The sequence below is a fragment of the Macaca mulatta genome, chromosome 9 (genome assembly GCF_049350105.2).
Source record: "Macaca mulatta isolate MMU2019108-1 chromosome 9, T2T-MMU8v2.0, whole genome shotgun sequence".
Classification (NCBI taxonomy): domain Eukaryota; kingdom Metazoa; phylum Chordata; class Mammalia; order Primates; family Cercopithecidae; genus Macaca; species Macaca mulatta.
Genome location: NC_133414.1, coordinates 21,691,150 through 21,711,956, shown reverse-complemented (window position 1 = coordinate 21,711,956; position 20,807 = coordinate 21,691,150). Strand labels below are relative to the sequence as shown.

Sequence of the window (20,807 nt, the reverse complement as noted above, 5' to 3'; positions counted from 1 at the left end):
ACGGGAGCCAGAGAAACTAGTTAGGGTATCACAGTTTTCCAGGTAACGTGCCGTGAACCACCCCAAAGTGGTAACAGTAGTGGAAGTGAACAGAGGCCAGATTCTGGAAGAATTATGTAGGCACTGCTATCGACACTCCCCATAGATTTAATAAGGACAGCGAGGGACAAAAGGAGAGTAAAGGATACCAGGAAGCCTTTTGGTTTCAGTAGCAAGAGCAATGAAATGGTGTTTTCATCAGGAATGTTAGGTTGCACAACTTCAGGGGACTGACTCACGTCACGGTCTATCAGAAGCGTCCTTTGGATATGCAGGGAACATATGCAGCTCTCAAGAGCAGTCCTGAACCATTCAGAGACCAGGAGAGGAAGCACTGGAGACGGATGATCACTTTATGGCAAAACCACTGGCTTCACATGCTCTCCATCAAAATTTCATAGAGCTTGTGAGTAAGAGCCCAGGATTTCTAAAACTGTGCTCTTTGTCCTGATTAAATATTAAAATGAAAATTTACAAGAAACTTTCAACTCCTTATATTTTCCTAGAAGCCACCCAAGGCTTTTATGAAACCATTACATGCCAGATTTTCGAAAAGCTGATTTTGCCAAGTGAATTACATGCCCAATGTCATCAAAGATGAATGAAGAAAAGATGAACAATTCCAGACTTTCTCTAAAATTCCCTATGGAACATGTCTGCCTCTCCACACCTGATATTTTCCTATCTTTCTTACCCTGCCTTCTTGCACTGTAATCTCTTTAACTTCAAAATATTACAGGCAGTCAAGTAAGGAGGCCGTGTGAGCTCTCTGTGAGCAAGTGAGACCACTCTGCAGGGTCCTCTGTCAGCATAAAATTAGACACTGTATTATTAAAAGGTACCTTTAAAATAAACTATTTAAAAATTTTTATTTTATTTATTTATTTATTCTATTTTATTTTTTTTTGAGACAGAGTCTCATTCTGTTGCGCAGGCTGGAGTGCAGTGGTGCAATCACAGCTCACTGCAGCCTCAACCTCCAGGGCTGAAGTGATCCTCCTGCCTTAGCCTCCCGAGTAGCTGGCTATTTTTTTTTTTTTTTTAATGTTTTGCAGAGACAGGGTCTCATTATGTTACCCAGGTAGTAAAATGAACTTCTTTTTAACTAATAACAAAGAGATTATGTGTGTATGTATGTGTATGTATAAACAAGCTATTTAGAAGTATAGCCAGTATTGGGCAAATTAGCACAAGAATGAACATGTTGTTGTTACGATCAACTATTTTATAGAAGACTCTGTATTTAGAAGGGTATGAAGTGCCAAAGTCAATGAACATATGGACCAAAAACACGTCAAACACCAAAACTTTCAAAACTTTGATTACGGGAAGCTATTTTCTTATCCTTTCTACAAGTTTATATTCATCCTCAAAATGTCTCGTGAGTCATCATGAGATCCTGGGGATGTCAGGAAGCCAAACTGAAATAATAAAAACTCTAAACTACAGAAGTTTTTTTTAATTTTTAAAACAGTGTAGCTTTATTGTTTTCAAGTGTCTGTAACAGTTGCCTTCTTAAGATTAAAGCAAAGCTGAATTTTAACTGGGCCTCTGTATGATCTGTATTGAATTGCACACTTCTGGCGAATTGATTTTACAATTACATTCTCTCCACAGGATAGAAATAAAAGGAGCTTTCACACTGGCTAAAATATGCTTCCATTTTGACCCCTAAAAGCATTCATGAATACTTCTTTTAAACAGCAGCATAATTTTTGCTCTATATAACAAGCTAGAGATAGGTTTATTACTTGGTATACATTTTTATATAACCGAGATATTAAAGCAAAGCAAAGTAAGCACAGAAGCAGAAAGTGGTTGCAATCGCTACACAAAATCAAGGCAGGAAAAGATGTCAGGGGTAAGCAAAAGTAGAGCAGAGCACACTGGCCTTTGGAAGGAGAGTCAGACAGAAGCTCCTCTCTTCTCCACTCTGTGGTGTCTTTCTCCAGCACACAGGAACCCCACACAGTCCCTGAAACCTGAGGTTCTGACATCTGTCTCTAAACTACGGAGACAACAGCATGCCGCTTAAGTCATGGTTAATGGAATTTGATTTTCCTCTTTGTTCTGCCCTGAAAACATCACCAAAACATTCATTTGTTTCCATTACAGGCCCAGCTATCTATCCACTAGGAAGCACAGTATCTCAGCAAGGGTTTGATTGTATAGTATGTGTTCCAAGATGTGAATCATATCCTATCAAACCTTAACTGGAAAAGAATTACTCCAAACTCATTTTTTGTTTCCTTGCTAATCTGCAATATGGTGTTTAGTAGCTTAATATTAAAAACAACAGCAACAACAAAATCCCACAATAAACTCAAAGCTTTCTGTTTTACCCATTCTTATCTGCCTGTAACCCTTAACTTTCTCCTTCATTTTACTTAAGTATCTGATCTGGCTTCAGTATTATCAGCAGTGAATCTAATTTTTAAGAGTCGTGATCTCTTTTATTATTATCAAAATAACAACTTGTAGCCCCAGCTACCTGGGAGGCTGAGGCAGGAGAATCAGTTGAGCCCAGGAGTTGGAGGCTGCAGTGAGCTGTGATAATGCCATTGCACTCCAGCCTGGATGACAGAGCAAAACTCTGTCTCTAAAAAACAAACACAAACATATAAAGTCCAAAATATTAATGCTGAGTTATCCGTAAACTACACTTGAATAGAAGGGCTTTCAGTTAAATTTGACAATGTAAAAATTCATTTGCTTTCCGGAGTATCAGTAACAATTTGCACAATTATTTCAACCCTTTTGTAGTGTACAGCTCCTGAACTCTCGTCTGCCAGGTATTGAGCAATGCATCTAACAGCATGAAAGTCAAGGTGAGCTATCATCAAACAATCAATTCCTAACATGCCTCCTGCCCCCATCTCCACAATCATAATCTGTAGAAAATCTGGAAGCAGTCAACTAACAGCATGAAGGTGATAAGTAAAATCCACCTCCACTTTAAAACAGAGGTTTCAAACTTCCTTTCTACATAAGCTACTGTGTGCCTCGGGTAAGAAAGAAGAAATTCATGAGGGAGAAATTGGAGGGTGCACGCGTTGAGTGAATTTTCCAGGCAATATTTGCAAGCAAAGGGCTTCCAGGGCTTTCTGAGTCCTCAAGGAAAAAATGCAAATCTACATTTTTACTTGAAATATTTTAATGTTTAGATGTTGGCAACATATCTGTTTTACAAACATATGTGTACACATAAAACATAAAAACATACACAGAGTAAAAAGTGTGCCCTCTGAGTTAAGACTGCTCACATGGAATTGGCACACGAAGAGTCTGAGCTTCATACAAAAGACAGTGACGCAGGGTGCCCACTTGAAGAAGCTTGTGTCATTGCACTCAATGTAGTCAAGACTCTGGTGTGGATTTTACCTGGGACAATAGCTAGATAAGGAAACTTACCTAAACATGGTTTTGGAATTAGACATCAAGAGAAAAGAAAGGAGATTAAAGAAAGTCTACACCCTGGGTTTGGGAGGGACACAAAAAATTAGCTAGGCATGGTGGCAGGCACCTGTAATCCCAGCTCCTTGGGAGACTAGGGCATGGGAGTCATTTGAACTCGGCAGGCAGAGGTTGCAGTGAGCTGAGATCGCGCCACTGCACTCCAGCCGGGGCAACAGAATGAGACTCTGTCTTAAAAAATAATAATAATAAGTAAAATAAAATAAAATAAAATAAAATAATTTCCTCTGGGACATTGATCTTTCTACTTGGCTACTTTATTTATTTTTACACACAGGATTTGTCATTGGAACATTATCAAGGGAGAATAATCCAACTTACCATTTTCTTACACTAGGAAAAGTAAACAAAAATTAAAATGTCAGGCACTTCTACATGTGAGATAGCTAAAAAGTAAAATATCTCTACGAATGCAAATGAATTAGATCTTAAATAAAACTGTGTAGATAAAATTTTAATACTTTAGTTGTTTAAAACACAGGGAAGTCCTATGATACAAAACATCTGTCTCTACATTTTCCTTAGAATTATTTCTTGAGAGTTTTAAATCAGCATTTTATTCTACCTGGTTTTCTTGTCCTTGTATTAGATATATATGTACGTATATATTATTCTTTTCTGCTCACACATTTATCAAATGTCTTGGATGTATATACTGTATTCACACAAGTATTCTCACAGACGTAGCAATAGTTACAGAAGGAAATTACCTTATATCTAAATGGTGGTGGTCTCACTGTTGCATTCTTTTTGGCCTTCTCTAACTTTCTTGAATTACCTTTTTTCTATAAATTCCACAAGTTCAGCCAATGTTCATCTTTTAATGCTTTCTGGCTGCTAACCATGAGTGAAGGGTCATTACAGTTTAAATAAGAGAAATAATCTTCAATGAATTTTTTTAAAAATGCATTAAGAGCCCCATTGAAACCTACAACTAATTGGCAATGGTGATTTATTAACTATGCATTCTTCCATAGAAGAAGCAAATGTGACACCAAGGAACATTAGGTTTAAACACTTAAATGGTAGAGTAGATTAAAAAGTGATTTTACTTCATAAACAGTAAAGTTCCTCTATATTGACCTCCTCTAAAATTTGCTGCTGAAGGAGATGGTAAAGTATTCAACCAAGAAAATGGATAGAACAGGCTGACTCCTGGGCTGAGCCTGCCTCTTCTGTGATTTTTCTCCTATTGCCATCTAGTAGGATTATATGACATTTTTATTTAAATTACCAGTTTCCTAACCTAGTGACTATCTTTATCCCTTACATAAGCTAATGAAAAAAAAAGGACCCGAGTTTGCAATTGACACAAAAAGAGTGACATCCATCCATAGTTTGTGTCCAGAGTGATTATAAATGCCAAGTATATAATGAGAATAGAGATAAAAAATGTCAGAGAAACTGCAACTTCTACAAAGTAAGAGTATTCTAGGATAGACAGCATCAAGGACTGTAAAGACCCTTATTTCAAATCTCCAGCATTTTTGAAATACATTTTTTTCTTTCTTTTTTGAAACAGAGTCTCCTTCTGTCGCTCAGGCTGGAGTGCGTGGTGTGCTCTCTGCTCACTGAAACTTCTGCTTCCAGGGTTCAAGCAATTCTCCTGCCTCAGCCTCCTCAGTAGCTAGGATTACAGGCATGCACTGCCACACCCAGCTAATTTTTGTATTTTTAGTAGAGATCGGGTTTCACCATGTTGGCCAGGCCTGTCTCCAACTCCTGACCTCAAGTGATCCGGCCTCCCAAAGTGCTCGGATCACAGGCGCGAGCCACCACGCCTGGCCACTGGAATACAATACTTTTTTGAGAATTGTTAGTTTCCTTGTTACATTATCAATAGACCAGAAATATTAGAACCATATCTATTGTAATCAAGCAAAAAGTCATCACTATTTAATGGCAACTTAATATGAAGACGCCGAGATTTAGGGTTATAGCTAATTACTAACAGAATAGGAAAATGAGAGTTTGGTTGCCAAATTCCATGTATTTAAGAAAGGATCCATTTTTTGGCCTATGTACAGGTTCTTTCATTTAAAAAAATTATAGATTAATAATATAAATGCTGCGGATAGGCAAACTTTCCCTTTGCTCCCAAATATGGTAGCCTTTGCTGGCCATGATATGCTCTGATATGATATGTTAGGCTATGGTATGATAACGACTGGCCGAGGAGGACTGTCAAGGATATCAAAATGAATAAATTGATTCAGTCACTTATTGAAAAGGAAGTTTGTAAGAGGGCATTCTGGTACAGTAGCTAGGCCTTTGGGCTTTAGAGTCGTATTTCTTTGGATAAATCTTTATTCCATATCTTTAGAAAAGTTACTTAATGCCTCTGGGTGTTTCAGGTTCCTTTTCTGTAAATGTCCAAGGTAGCTATTCATGGTTTTTGTGAGAATTATACATAATTTATTTTAAATGCTTAGGTCAGTGGCTGGCATATATGAAGAGCTCAAGAAACGCCAGATTTTATCAACTTTGGAGGTTACTGTTAAATGTGAATGTGACTTTCACTGCTGGTTATGGCATACAAGATTAAGATCATTTCTACTACTTGAATCAAGCAGGAAATGTGAATAAACTATGGAAAGCTTCCGTTGAAAACTTCAGGTAGTTATCAAAGAGCAAGGTCTTGAAAAGCCAAAATCCCAAAGAATGGAAAACGCAGACATAAACCCAACACCACTTTTCTCATCAAAGCATTTGCCAATTTACAAGCAAGTGATAGAGAGTGAGAAGGTGTCATTGACTTCGCCCAGAGAGTTTAAGTAACTACCCTACACACTTTCTTTTCAATACACGACTGAACGGTTCGGTGGTTCATTTTTATATCCTTGACTGTCTTTCCTGGCTAGTCATTTTGATTCCACAGCTTAGCACATCATATTATATCAATCATATCACAGCCACTTGTGATCACAGGTAAGAATGATTTGCCTTTCCACAGCCTTTGGGCTGTCTCATGGAGCTGAAGAAAAATACATGCATTCAGGGGCACTAAGGAAAAGGTCCATAGTAAAAATCCAGATCTTTAGTGGAGATCCCTGAAGGACTAGAAGAGTAAGGGCTTACCAGAAATATTCTGGTCTCATAAGGACTGATGCTCAACTTTGAAGGGGCTTAGCTGCACAGTGTTAAAGTAATCTGTCCTGTACTAACTGCCAAAAAAATAAACTGACTTGCAGGAAGAAAACATTATCTACATCCTCAAAGTACTTTGGCACTTTGTAAACCATGTCCAATATTTTATTTAAAAAATCATCTAGCATGCAAAGAAACATGACCAATGAATAAAAATCTACAGGAAATAGAAAGAAAACAGGTGATAGAGACAGACCCATAAGATGTGTAGATATTGGAGTTATTGGTCACAACATTTAAAATAACTGTTATTAATATAGTCAAGGAAACAGATGATACAGTTAATTTCATAGGTAATTAAATCTATCTAAAAAAACTGGATACTCTAAAACTGAAAAATGCATTATAATGAACAGTTGGTAATTTGAGAAAAAGAACTTTAAAAAATATTCTTTTTGTATTTTGACTGAATTCTAAGCAAACTCTATCTTTGAAGTTAATTAAAATATACAGCTGTGTAACAATAAGGGCCTATAGTTTAAAACAGAATTTCGAATCTTTAGTTAAACAACACAGGAGCTACAACCTCAGGAAAAATAACTTAATTATTTAAGGGAATCCATGCCTCCACAAGTCTTCTCTCCAATATGATTCTAGAAAACAACAGAGTATTGGTGAAGAAACATTGAATATTAAGAGCAAATCTGTATTCATTCTTATTTTAAGCAGCAGTCGTACTTCCCTATTTCAATCCCACTCTAAACAAGATTGTTACAACTGTAAATGCATTTTCTTATTTATTGATCATTCATCATTTAGTTTGCACTACAAAAAAAATCATGCTATTGAAGAAAAGGCAATATTTGCAGCATGAAAGGATTGGAGGTCATGTACGTGCTTAGCATGGTTGGCACATTTAAATACTGAGATAAATTGAATGAGGGCATTGAAAATGAAATTTACCTAACTGAATTCATTCAATCCATTACTACTTTTAAAGTAAAATTTAATTGTAATTAAAATTTACAATTTTAAACAAGTCCCAAATTGGTGGTGGGTTTTGTGTAAATCAGAATTTTTCTTCTTATTCACATAAAACATAATGAAACAAAACAAAGCTGGTGTTAGCCTATTAGAAGAAACTTATTACAGAAAGAATTACACTTACTTCCCTATCTATAATTCAGTAAGTTTAGCTTGGACAGGAACAGAACATTTTATTCCTTGTAATTATATGTTCTTAGAATTTAGTTAGCTCTCCAAATGAAGTAGGAATACCTCTCCTATCTATACTTGTAATTGTGTGATATGACAAAGTCTAACAAGCAAGATTCTTAAACAGCCAATATTAAGAAATACTTATTGGAAAAACAAATGAGACATAGATTTGTGAATTGTTTTACATAATCTCTTTAGGCAGGGAAAATGGTTGAGATGTCTTGGGATCATCAAATTAAATTCTGGATTTATCCTTAACTAGCTCTGTGACCTCAAGTATGTCATTTAATCTCTCTGACTTAGCTTGCTCAGCTACAAAATGAAGATGATCATGTATGATCTATTTCCATAATTAAGTCATAAACATTTATTGAACAGCTTCAATGTACCAACGCTATTGTAAAATGCTTAGGATATTAAAGCTATAGGAAATTGTTGAGGAATTAAACGCTATAATGCATATGAAAGTACTTTGAAAATGATAATACATTACACAAACTACTATTTTATGCTATCATGTGGTTAGGAATATTTTTCTAGCAGTACCAGGAGCTTCTAGCTGTCACCCCAAATGCAAGGGGACTCTCTTATGACAAATTTTACAAATAATAATTTGCCTTAGCAAAATAAAATATATAACAATTATTGGGAAGAAAAAAGTGGTAGACTAGAAAAGTAGAAACTGCTTTCTATCTAGAACAAAGAAAGAACTGAAAGGCAAATTAAAGTAAAGTGAATAATAAAGTAAAAACGACTTCTTTGAACTCCAAGTGCAGAGGGAAGACATTCTTCACGACAAGAGCCTGGGAATATCAAGAAAGCATTAAATTTGCCTGTCATCTTGAAATTCCCCATAACAAAACAGGAAAACCATAACGGAACTTTTTTCTTTGTAAAATGAAGAAAAGGCCTTTAAAAATACCAACCTAGACCAGAGAATAGGAAGAATCAACTGTTACTCTGCAACGTGAGATACCCTTTGAGAACAGTGTAAAGAAAGATGACACTTTCGATAATAAAGACTAGCAAGTGAAACCACAATAAGAACACACACTTCTGTTTTGACAAAGCCTCCAGCTGGTGAGACCTAAGTCCTCACACTTACTGACCTTGCGTCTTTCCAGAAACTTGACCAGTGTTGGTTGAAACCGTTGAAAACAAACATTTCAAAACACCACTGTGCAGTTCCAGCAATATACTAGATTGCAATGAAAACTAGAAATGAGTAAGTTCTTTTGAGAATTTTTCTCTCGGTGTCCAGGGAGTGTGACATAAAAATATGATGGGCTCTGATATAAAAACATAGCCCTGATTTTAGCTCTTTGAGGAATCGCCAATGGCTGAACTGCTTTCCCCAATGGCTGAACTAATTTACACTCCCAACAGCGGTGTATAAGCATTCCCTTTTCTCCACAACCTTACCAGTAAAACTACATTCAGGCCAGCAATCCCATTACTGGGTATATAACCAAAGGAATATAAACCCATGTAACCAAACATCACCTGTTTCCTCAAAACCTATTGAAACAAAAAACTGGGTAGAGCAAAGAGAATTTTTAGGGTAGGAAGGATGCTGTATGACACTATAATGATGGATGCATGACATTATACATCCTTAAAACCCTTAGAAAGTTCAGCATCAAGAGGGAACTCTAATGTAATCTAAGAACTTTGAGTGACATTGATGCGTCAATGTCAATGTAGGTTCATCTATTGCAACAAATGTGCCACTCTGGTGGGGTACATTGATGATGGGGGAGGATGTTCAGCAGGGGAAGAAGACTATGTTCAAACTCTCTGTATTTTCTGCATCATTTTGCTGTGAATCTAAAACTACTCTTAAAAAATAAAGTCTATTAATTAAAAAAAATAAATAAATCATTCTGCCACAAAGACACATGCATGTGTATGTTAATTGCAGTACTATTTATAATAGCAAGGACATGGAATCAGCCTAAACAGCCACCAATGATAAACTGGATAAAAAAAATCAGGTACACACACACCATGGAATACTATGAGGCCATAAAAGAAATGGGATCACGTCTTCTGCAGGGACCTGGATGTAGTTGGAGGCCATTATCCTTAGCAAACTATTGCAGGAATGGAAAACCAAATACCACATGTTCTCACTTATAAGTGGGAGGTAAATGATGAGAACGCATGGGCACAAAGAAGGGAACAACAGACACTGGGGCCTACTTGACAGTGGAAGGTGGGAGGAGGCAGATCAGAAAAAATAACTATCGGCTGGGTGCGGTGGCTCACGCCTGTAATCTCAGCACTTTGGGAGGCCAAGGCGGGAGGATAACCTGAGGTAGGGAGTTCAAGACCAGCCTGACCAACATGGAGAAACTCCATCTCTACTAAAAATACAAAAATTAGCTGGGCATGGTGGTGCATGCCTGTAATCCCAGCTACAAGGGAGGCTGAGGCAGGAGAATCTCTTGTACCCAGGAGGCAGAGGTTGTGGTGAGCCAAGATCCGGCCATTGCACTTCAACCCAGGCAACAAGAGTAAAACTCCATCTCAAAAAAAAGAAAGAAAGAAAAATAACTGCTGAGTTCCAGGCTTAGTACCTGGGTGAGAAAATAATATATACAACAAAACCTCCATGGCATGTGTTTCCCTGTATAACAAACCTACACATGTACTCCTGAACCTGAAATAAAAATTGAAAAAAAAAAAAAAACCATACACTTGGACAAAGAAACACCAAGTAGGACATAGTCTATAATTATATCCTACTTACTCAATTGCCCCAAGTAAATGAAAAATTTCATTAAAAAGTTTTTACAGTAATAGAAATATCTGACATATCTGACAAAAAATAAGGGGGCTATATAAATCTGACATAAATTTTAGAGTTGGCCTATTTGATTGTAATTAAATTATGCTACATTTTACGGAATAGATGAATTTCAGAAGATTTGACCAAAGTGAATTCTTTCTTGATCCTCAATATTCCTTTTATAATCTGGGATTCATTTCTCAAGGAAAAAGTAATCCCTCAGTTGAACATAAGATATCAAGTCTGTATTATTATAAATATCCATTAACCTATGGGTTAATAATGCTCATTATTAATTCTCACTGTTTAGGTTTCTCTCATAATTAGAGACTATCTAAAACATTACATTTGTAGTTCCTGGAACTTTATTTTTAATATTCTTAGTCCAACAGGTCTTAATTACTTTGTCAAAAGAGTTGGAAATCAAACACACAGTTATTCCAGTCTAAATATTTTGTAAATTTAAGGCTACAATTTAGTAAATTTTCATTCTTTACTTTGTCAGTTTGTTAAAATGAAACAAACCATAAGTTTAAATTCCCTTGTTCTTTCTGTCACTTAGATCTCTAATTTATCTTTCCTATCCAGTTTCAATAAACATTAGTCAAAGGGATTGTAAGCTCAGCTCTCCTGGAACTATCTCAGTACTGGGTCATTGAGCCACATAAGTTTTCGTCTCTATAAATGCTTTTGAAATTAGAACCAAAATATAACACAGAAATCAACAAGGTGAAAAAAAAAAAAACTAACAAAATACATAAATACAAACATTTAGATTTAGATGAGAAATTCCTCCAAATTGGATGTTTTTTTCTTAGATGCATTTCACTCTACTCAATAATTACTCAATATAATTACTCAACAATTTTATGAAATTGATGGGTCCTGATGCCAACAATATCAGAAAACAAAACAAAAGAGCTAACAATCAATGCACCCAGAAGATTAAAACTAACCAAAACATTTTTTATTAAGCAAAAGAAACCAAGAGGCAAGAAAATGATTCGAGGATCATGGCTGTAAAATGTCCCTTTCTTGACACTTGGAGGAAAGGCAGCAGTCAAGAACAAGGGGAAGGGAAAGAAATTAAGCAAAAGAAACCAAGAGGCAAGAAAATGATTCGAGGATCATGGCTGTAAAATGTCCCTTTCTTGACACTTGGAGGAAAGGCAGCAGTCAAGAACAAGGAGAAGGGAAAGAAATTATCAATACATCACTTACTTCTTTGTATCCGAAGATGATGCGTCCATCTATGAGCAGGGTTGCCTGGAACGTGAAGCTTCCCAGGTTGTAATTATCCTGGAGATGTACGTGGTCCCACTGGACCACAAGTGCTGTGCCTATACACCCATTGTAAAAAGAAGAAATGCAATGAGAAAAACATATGTATCAATTCTGGTGGGAGTTTTCACAAAAATGTTTTTGCATCTGGCCTTCAAATCTGATGATTGTACGATTTCAATTTTATGTGGTTAATCAAATTCTGTTATTGAAATAGTATTTGGAATTTCTTTAAAGGATTGAGTAGTCTAAATATTTAGTAAAATATAACCTCATACTAAGGTCAATACTTGAGCTAACACAGTGTGGGGGAATTTTGCCTTTGGAATTTTATTAATCTAATGTTAATAGATACTGTCTGCTTAAATTTCCATAAGCCACTTTCAAAATGCAGCCCAAGTGGATTGAATGTACTTCAAATACATTTGACAAATGCTGAGAGAGAAAAAAAGCACATTAAAAAAGTTAGGACCACGTACAAAAGACCTGAAAATGTTTTTCCATACTTAGAAATATACTTTTCCACATTGAAGGAGTTCCTTTAACACTAATGGGAATTTTCTCCTTGAGTTCACAACGCTTGTGTTTCTGTCTTTGCTGTGTTTCTTCCAGGAGGCTGCAAGAAGCTCAAAAGGCCCTGGGCTAAGATTTCGAAGCCTCTTGAAGTACACTGGGATGAAACTTCAGTGCCGTATATTACATTCCAACTCACTCTGTCAGTGTTTACTATAAACAATTGACATGAAATAAAAACTGAAACAGTTTAATAGTTACCAGTGAGAATTCACATTTTTGTTTTAACTGACATTGTGTATTCTCTTTTTTAAAAAAGAAAAGAGCTGCTAAGACTTTTTCTTCACTGTGTTAGATTTTTCCGTTTGGTTAAAAAAAAATTATTGCCTAAAAAAGCTGTGTTGAAAATGAAAATCATAGAACTAAAAGAGCAAATCTTATCTCCCAGCAATAAATATCTGATGTATTTAAAAATTACAACTGCATGGAAGAATTAATTTTCAGTAATTATTTGGTGCTATTAGTAATATCTCTTGAGATAGCTGACAGCTTTAAATAGACACTTTATTTCAAATATTTTGAATATTCAATTGTAAGCCCTGAAAGGATGTTGAAGTATAGAAATGTACTTTGAGGCAAAACTTTAAAAGTAGAAAAGAAAAAAAAAAGTTTTTTAACTTGACCTTGGTGCTTTTAGCCATTATCACTGCTATGAGTGAAGATCACCCAGATCTCTTCCTTCCACGGGCATCTCTGTGTCTATATTGTCCTGGAAGAAGGAAGGAAGGAAGGAAGGAAGGAAGGAAGGAAGGAAGGAAGGAAGGAAGGAAGGGAGGGAGGGAGGGAGGGAGGGAGGGAGGGAGGGAGGGAGGGAGGGAACAAACGAAAGAAAGAGAAGAAAAAGAAGAAAGAAAAAGAAAGAAAGAAAGAAAGAAAGAAGGAAAGAGAGAAAGAAGAGGAAGGAAGGAAGGAAGGAAGGGAGGAAGGGAAAAGAAAAGAAAGAAGGAAGGAAGAGAAAAGAAAAGAAAAAAGAAAAGGAAAGAGCAAGAAGACAATAGCCAGGAAACTTCCCATGATTTTATAAGTATAGGAATTTTCTAATTGTGAAATGCCTCCTAGCTTCTTTTTCCTTCACACATGTCTACAACCCTCAAGCTCTAGTCTCTCCCTTATCCTCTAGCTTCTATCGCACTCTGGTGATGCAGTGAAAACAATGAACCAGAGGGCAGAAGACTTAAGACTCGCACCTTGTCTCTATAAAACTTTCCATGTGAACTTGGACACAATTAATCTGCATGAAACCGTTTCCTTTCCTGTAACATGGGGAGTACAGTTTTTGCCTTCAAGCGATTCCGGCATTAAATACAAGAAAATATAGTTACCCTTGACTATTTATGAAAATAAGAGGGCTATATAAATTAAAGTTTTTAATGCAAATTCTGAGGGAGAGATTCCCAATATTTTGTTAGTAGCAGGTTGCTAAAAAGCACACTGTTGGCCCGGCGCGGTGGGTCACGCGCCTGTAATCCCAACACTTTGGGAGGCCGAAGCGGGTGCATCAGGGATCAGGAGATCGAGACTATCCTGGCTAACACGGTGAACCCCGTCTCTACTGAAAATAATAATTAAAAAAAAAAAAAGAGCCGGGCGTGGTAGCGGGTGCCCGTAGTCCCAGCTACTCGGGAGGCTGAGGCAGGAGAATGGCGTGAACCCGGGAAGCAGAGCTTGCAGTGGGCCGAGATCGCGCCACTGCACTCCAGCCTGGGTAACAGAAGGAGACAGAGCGCGACTCCGTCTCAAAAAAAAAAAAAAAAAGGCATACTGTTTGCACGTGCTAAATTTTATATTATGTAATAGCATAGCTCTCTCAACATTTGCTGATTTAAATTTTCTAACCTGCTGCTGTCTTCTCTAGAGAAGTCTGCTTTCCTAAATTGTTGAATTTCCAATCTTTAAGTATCCTGTCAGTGATTCTAGCCAAACTTGAAAATATTTCAGCAAGTTGTTGTGGTATTAAAAGGGCTTTGTGAAGAGCCTTACAGTATTTAAAAGTGTTTCATTCATTCAATAAAACACAAGCTTTCATTATCATATTGTTTGAACTCAATATTCCTCAATATTAGATTCCTACGGAATAAGTCATTACACAGAAGGTATTTCAATGGGTAAAAAATACATGCTTTCTTGAGTATTAATACTTTTACAATTCCCAGAAATAAAAACTCAGTTTACATATGTAATTATTTTTATTCATTCATTGAATAATTATTTAGGACCTACAGCCTATTAAGTATCTATACAGGTTACTGGAGATAAAATGATTTCTTATAAATAGCCACAGTCCTTGTTTTTAAAGAACCTAGAGTTCAGTTGGAGTAGTATACATCAATTTTTAACAATCACTCAAATGCAAGTAAAATTCAAATACTAAGAGCTACCTAGGAACAAGGTATATGAGAATATATGTAGAGAGACTTATTTAATATGTCTTATGATTTTGATAGCAACAGTATAAAGTCTTGGTCATTAGAATCATGTGTCCATGAGTAAATGACCCTAATATCACCTAGTGAATGTCGGAGCTTGGAAAATAGTCAATGTTCACTAAATCTTTTATTATTTCCATAGGATAGATTCCCAAGGCAATTTTGTATTGGAATGATAGAGCAAGTTTCAGATAAGTTTCTGGCTGCAGTTTTGCCTCAAGAATACTGTATTTACAGTCTACTTGCACATCCTTGGGTGTTAGCACCTCATGAGTTTTTAAAAAATGGAAGAGAATATAATAGTTCTTAAAATAATAGAGATGAATCATTATTACAGCTAACATTTACAGTTACTTCATATTGGATCATATCTTGGTGTTACTCAAGTTGTTCAAAGTGTATTTCCTAAGGTGAATATCTAACTATGTTTAGTTTCTTCATTGTGCTATTTCGACCTGTAAAATGGCTTTCATTACACTGGTCAGGAGATTGCTCTGAGCAAAATGATCGTATTTCTCCAAGGCTACAGCTACCATCAAGTCTATTCCAACCATGAGCAAATTTCTTCCTTGATCATCACAAATAAGACAAGAGTAGAAATAACTCTGTTCACCCCAATTGCTTGTATTATTTGCAGGCATAAAATTGTCATTTGAACAAATAAATATCATTTGTGAATGTTAAATACACAGAAAATTCTATACTTAATTAATCGTTCAAATATAAACTCTTTGTTACTTATAATTTATTTTCTCTACCAAAGTTACAGCTTTCAATAAGATGTTGAGATGAAAACTCATTTAGGTCTCCAACGCCTTGAATTTCTTGCTTGGATTTTGGCAGCACTTAATGATATATTCCAGTTTTTTCTCTATTTTATATGTCCCAAAATAGTAATAGCAGGTATATATTGCTCTTGGTATATTTGATAAATCTTAACAGGCTCTCACTCATTTTTTAAAGTTAAGAAAACTTTATTTTCTTAAGTTGAACTACCCACAACTAACTACTTTATACTTTTTAAAATATGTGTTCATCTTATGGATACATACAAGTCATAAGTTCTGGAAATTTAATGTCAATATATGCCACCTCCCTCTACTGGAAAATCAGAACTAACAAAATTATTCTTATTTCCATTTTTTCTGATGGGAAAATTGGAAAACCGACTTATTGAAATAGTATCAAATAAATTCATTTGCTTTGTCTGAGGTCTTGTCTACAGCAACTCATTTTTATTGTGTATAGTAGATGTTAATAAACGTGTTGAATGAATGAATGAATGCCATTTGTGTACTTTATAAATCTTAGCAGAATAACATTTGTCATCTCAGACCATTTGCATCAAGCAGTTTACACACCAAAAAATAAACAATTAAGAAAAACATTAACAGGAATCTGATGCTTGAGGTTTAAAAATACACATGCAGCAAAAAAAATAGGCTATTCAATACATACCATTATCAAAATATCTGACAGTTGAATTTCTGGATACACTGGGATCAAAATTTGCCATTAAAGGTGCTATGTACTGTGTGGCTGTTAGCATTCGATGTACAACTTCTCCAGTGTATATGAAACCTAGAATTAGAAAAATAGGAAACATATTCAGAAAAAGAAGCCCATATAAAATTATGATTAAAATACTACAAACCCAATTACAGTCGTATTATGAAAATAAAATGTCATGGTAGCTGGAAAAAAAGGAATGTATTTAACATCTTAGTATCTTATTAACAATACTTGGTCTGGATTAAGTAACAAATTCTTGTATAATTTGGTAGAACCTTGCAAACCCAAAATCTATAACATGTACAATTTTAATTGGGGGAAAAGTGACTACTATCTGGATGAGATTATTAGGCTAAAAATGCTAATACTGCATTATAAGTAACTCAAATATTCAATTTGCTGTTATTAATCCCTTGTTATTTTAACACTAGCTTACCACACAAGTCCTTTTAATGAGTGAATTCATTTTCATAATATTTATTTAAGCTACCATCTCAGCATAGGAATTTTAGAAATGACATCTGGTACAATGCAGAAAATGTTTTGATCTTTTTTTTTTACTTGAAAGTTGAAAGGGGGCTAAACACCCATGGTGAAGTTTTCACATTCTTGGTTTGCTCAAGCCTCTACATTATCAGCATGCTATCAAGAAGATAAAGTCTATATGTTTACAGATAAGGTGGTAAAACATTGACAATGCACAAATGCCTCCCTATTTAGAGATTTAATCAATGCCAGTCTATTCTAGCAGTTGGATAATGAGAAGGAATTTACTATGGAGGACTTTGGCTTTGAATTAACTTTCAATAGCTCCTATGTTACAAGTCTAACTCCCTTTCTATTATTCACAGTAGGTTTATTTACTTTGTGGATTATCCATGACAAATTGTTAATCCTGTGCTGGCTTCTTGCCTTCAAAGTCTTTAGCTGCCTGAAAGGAGAGTCAGCTCGGGGATTGCTAACTAATTTTAATATTAATCTAAGAAATACACAATTGAGATACATATGCAAATGCACACACACAAATAAAATGCAAGGCAAATTATTTGTGACAATGCAATTGTAATGTTTGGGCAGTCATGAGTTAATTAGATACCCGGCACTAATATAAATCATTTTATATTAATAAGATAATGATATTTAAAGCTCAAAAAATGTTAAACTTTGATAACTCATTTTATGGTCTGAATAAATATTTCATTGGCAGATTGTGGTCTTCATTGTTTCAAATTCCAACTGTGATGTCTAGGTAAGATATTACAAAATTAAACCTGTAGCTATTTACTTAGAAATTAATTTCTCTCATTTTGGGAATATCTTCTTTCCTTTGACTACCTTTTAACATTTCATCAAAAGCATAATTGAACTCTAGCTATTCATCTTAAAAAATATTTTAACTGGAAAAATATTCAATGTGTACTTTTATCATCATGACTTCTTGTTTCTTATATGACTTATTGTTTCTTATTTACCAAGCACTATCTTTCAAAATAAATACCTGATGCTTTAAGCAGAATTTCGTACATTTGTAATTTCACCTAGCTGAAATGTATTAAAAATACTATGGTGATAAGGTCATTGCTTTTATTATACTTCCTTCTAGATTTTCAGTCATACTCCTAATATCAAAGTGCAATATCACATCCTTAACATTATAAACATGAAGAGTAACTGTTTTCCAGGGTCTCTATTTTTTCTCCTATCCTCACCAGCATGCATTTATAATCTATCATTAAAATGAATACGAAAATTCTATAGATACCATCTCTTAAGGGAAATGTTTGAATTAGACGCTGAAAGTGTTATTTCCGAGAAAATAGCTCCAAGCAGGTTATTTCTCTTCTTTATATTCTCCAAGTACAAACAGAAGAAACTGCATAACTTGGAGGATGGAGGTCAGTTATTCAAGGAAGATAATTTTACATAAGTACAAAATCCATTCTCGAAGACAACTTTGTAAGAAGAACACCAGCAATACCTAGAAATACACTGTTGCAAAATGTAAGAGCACTGATGATTTCAGACACTTCATACTTACTGCTAGTATTTAAATAAATAAAATATATATACTTTCCCCTCAATGTTTCTACATAGATTTGCTAAGAAACTATATATACTTTCATAGATTTGCTAAGAAACTTCTCTCCACTCTCAATAACCCAGTTTTCAGATGACAGAAACCATTAACTATTGTTTCTTTTGATGAGGAAACTGTTCCCCAAATCTACAATTTATCAAATGTCAAGGGTGAAATTTCAAATTGTTTCAAAGAACTAAGTAGAAATATAGAAGAATTTGTTAACATGTATAAGCCACAGATATAGTTTTTAATTATTTTGTTACTAGAATATTAAAATAAGTTATGTTACTATGAGTATTATGGTTGCTACAACCACAGTGAACAAGAAACTGCTACCACAATTACTAGCATGTCTGGTACTCCTATTACTACTACCACTACTAGTACCACCACCACGAAGAATTACTATGAAAAAAAACAAAAACCCCAAGAAGGAAAAAAACCCTAGTACTCTGCAAAATGAGCTTAATTTTACTTATTCAGAGAATACTTGCTTGTTCTTCTTGGCTATATTGAAAGTTAATTATATCAATATCTCAGGTTAGTTTCTAACGACCAAGAAATAAAATTCTTGACTTCTTGGTGAAGCCCATCTAATGATAGGCTTTACCTAGTTCTCCTTAAGTTTCCAGATTTTAAAAATATCACTTCAGTAGTGGTTAATAATTGAGTGGAGAGAAGCCTTACAAGCTTGCAGGGGAATGTAATTAGGTGTTAAATAAGAAAGAGTTATGCAAATTAATGCAACAAAACTCCAAAGCTTTAAAGGCACTCATAGCTACCAACACCCCATTAGACATTTACTTCTTTTCTTTGACTGTTCTGGGCATTCCCAGCTAAAGATTATATATAAAATATATATTTATTTATATAAATACATATGTATATTTTATGTGTACATATATGTTACTTTTCTGGTTCTTAATGTTTTGGCGTAATGTAAGCAATATGTTTGCTTATTTATTTATTTATTTATATTTTTATTTTTTTGAGATGGAGTCTTGCTCTGTCGCCCAGGCTGGAGTGCAGTGGTGTGATCTCAGCTCACTGCAAGCTCCGCCTCCCCGGTTCACGCCATTCTCCTGCCTCAGCCTCCCGAGTAGCTGGGACTACAGGCACCCGACACCCTGCCCAGCTAATTTTTTGTATTTTTAGTAGAGACGGGGTTTTACCATGTTAGCCAGGATGGTCTTGATCTCCTGACCTCGTGATCCGCCTGCCTGGGCCTCCCAAAGTGCTGAGATTACAGGCGTGAGCCACCGTGCCTGGCCTTTTTTTTTTTTTTTTTTAATTTTTTTTTTATATACACTTCAAGTTTTGGGATACCTGTGCAGAATGTGCAGGTTTGTTACATAGGTATACATGTGCCATGGTGGTTTGCTGCAACCGTCAATGTATCATCTACATTAGGTACTTCTCCTAATGCTATCCCTCCCCAAGGCCCCCACCCTCTGACAGGCCCCCGTGTGTGATGTTCCCCTCCCTGTGTCCATGTGTTCTCATTGTTCAACTCCCACTTATGAGTTAGAACATGCAGTGTTTGGTTTTCTGTTCTTGTGTTACTTTGCTGAGAATGATGATTTCCAGCTTCATCCATGTCCCTGCAAAGGACGTTAACTCATACTTTTTTATGGCTGCATAGTATTCCATGGGGTTTATGTGTCACATTTTATTTATCCAGTCTATCATTGATGGGCATTTGAGTTGGTTCCAAGTCTTTGATATTGTGAATAGTGCTGCAATAAACATATGTGTGCACGTTTCTTTATAGTAGAATGATTTATAATCCATCAGGTATATGTTTTAACCATTTTATTTACACATCTCTGTAGCCATTTGAAGAGCTAATCATACAATGTCTCCTTTGTTTACTATATGATTCTACTATAAATAGCACTCATTTGCTCATCTGCCTTTGCAGAAAAGTGGTCATTTATGAAGATAATTTGGGACTGAGAAAGATACCTTCATGTAAAAGAATCAAGTAAGAGAAGCAATGGCCTTCTTTGTCTCTTTTGATCTTTGATGGTTTAAAGTCTGTTTTATCAGAGACTAGCATTGCAACCCCTGCTTTTTTTTGTTCTCCATTTGCTTGGTAAATCTTCCTCCATCCCTTTATTTTGAGCCTATGTATGTCTCTGCGTGTGAGATGGGTCTCCTGAATACAGCAGACTGATGGGTCTTGACTCTTTATCCAGTTTGCCAGTCTATGTCTTTTAATTGGAGCATTTAGTCCATTTACATTTAAGGTTAATATTGTTATGTGTGAACTTGATCCTGCCATTATGATATTAACTGGTTATTTTGCTTGTTAGTTGATGCAGTT

At 35.5% G+C, this 20,807-nt stretch overlaps 1 protein-coding gene across 2 annotated transcripts in view; it reads right to left on the bottom strand.

The window, feature by feature from the left end:
- Positions 1-20,807, bottom strand: part of PLXDC2 (plexin domain containing 2) — a 468,173-nt gene that overhangs the window by 124,453 nt on the left and 322,913 nt on the right. For both annotated transcript variants that reach the window (XM_001094803.5, XM_028826043.2), the window contains 2 exons: positions 16,348-16,470; positions 11,831-11,949 (listed from right to left, as the gene is read on the bottom strand). In XM_001094803.5, the coding sequence (XP_001094803.1) occupies positions 11,831-11,949; positions 16,348-16,470 (242 nt within the window). The remainder of the gene's footprint in view (positions 1-11,830; positions 11,950-16,347; positions 16,471-20,807) is intronic.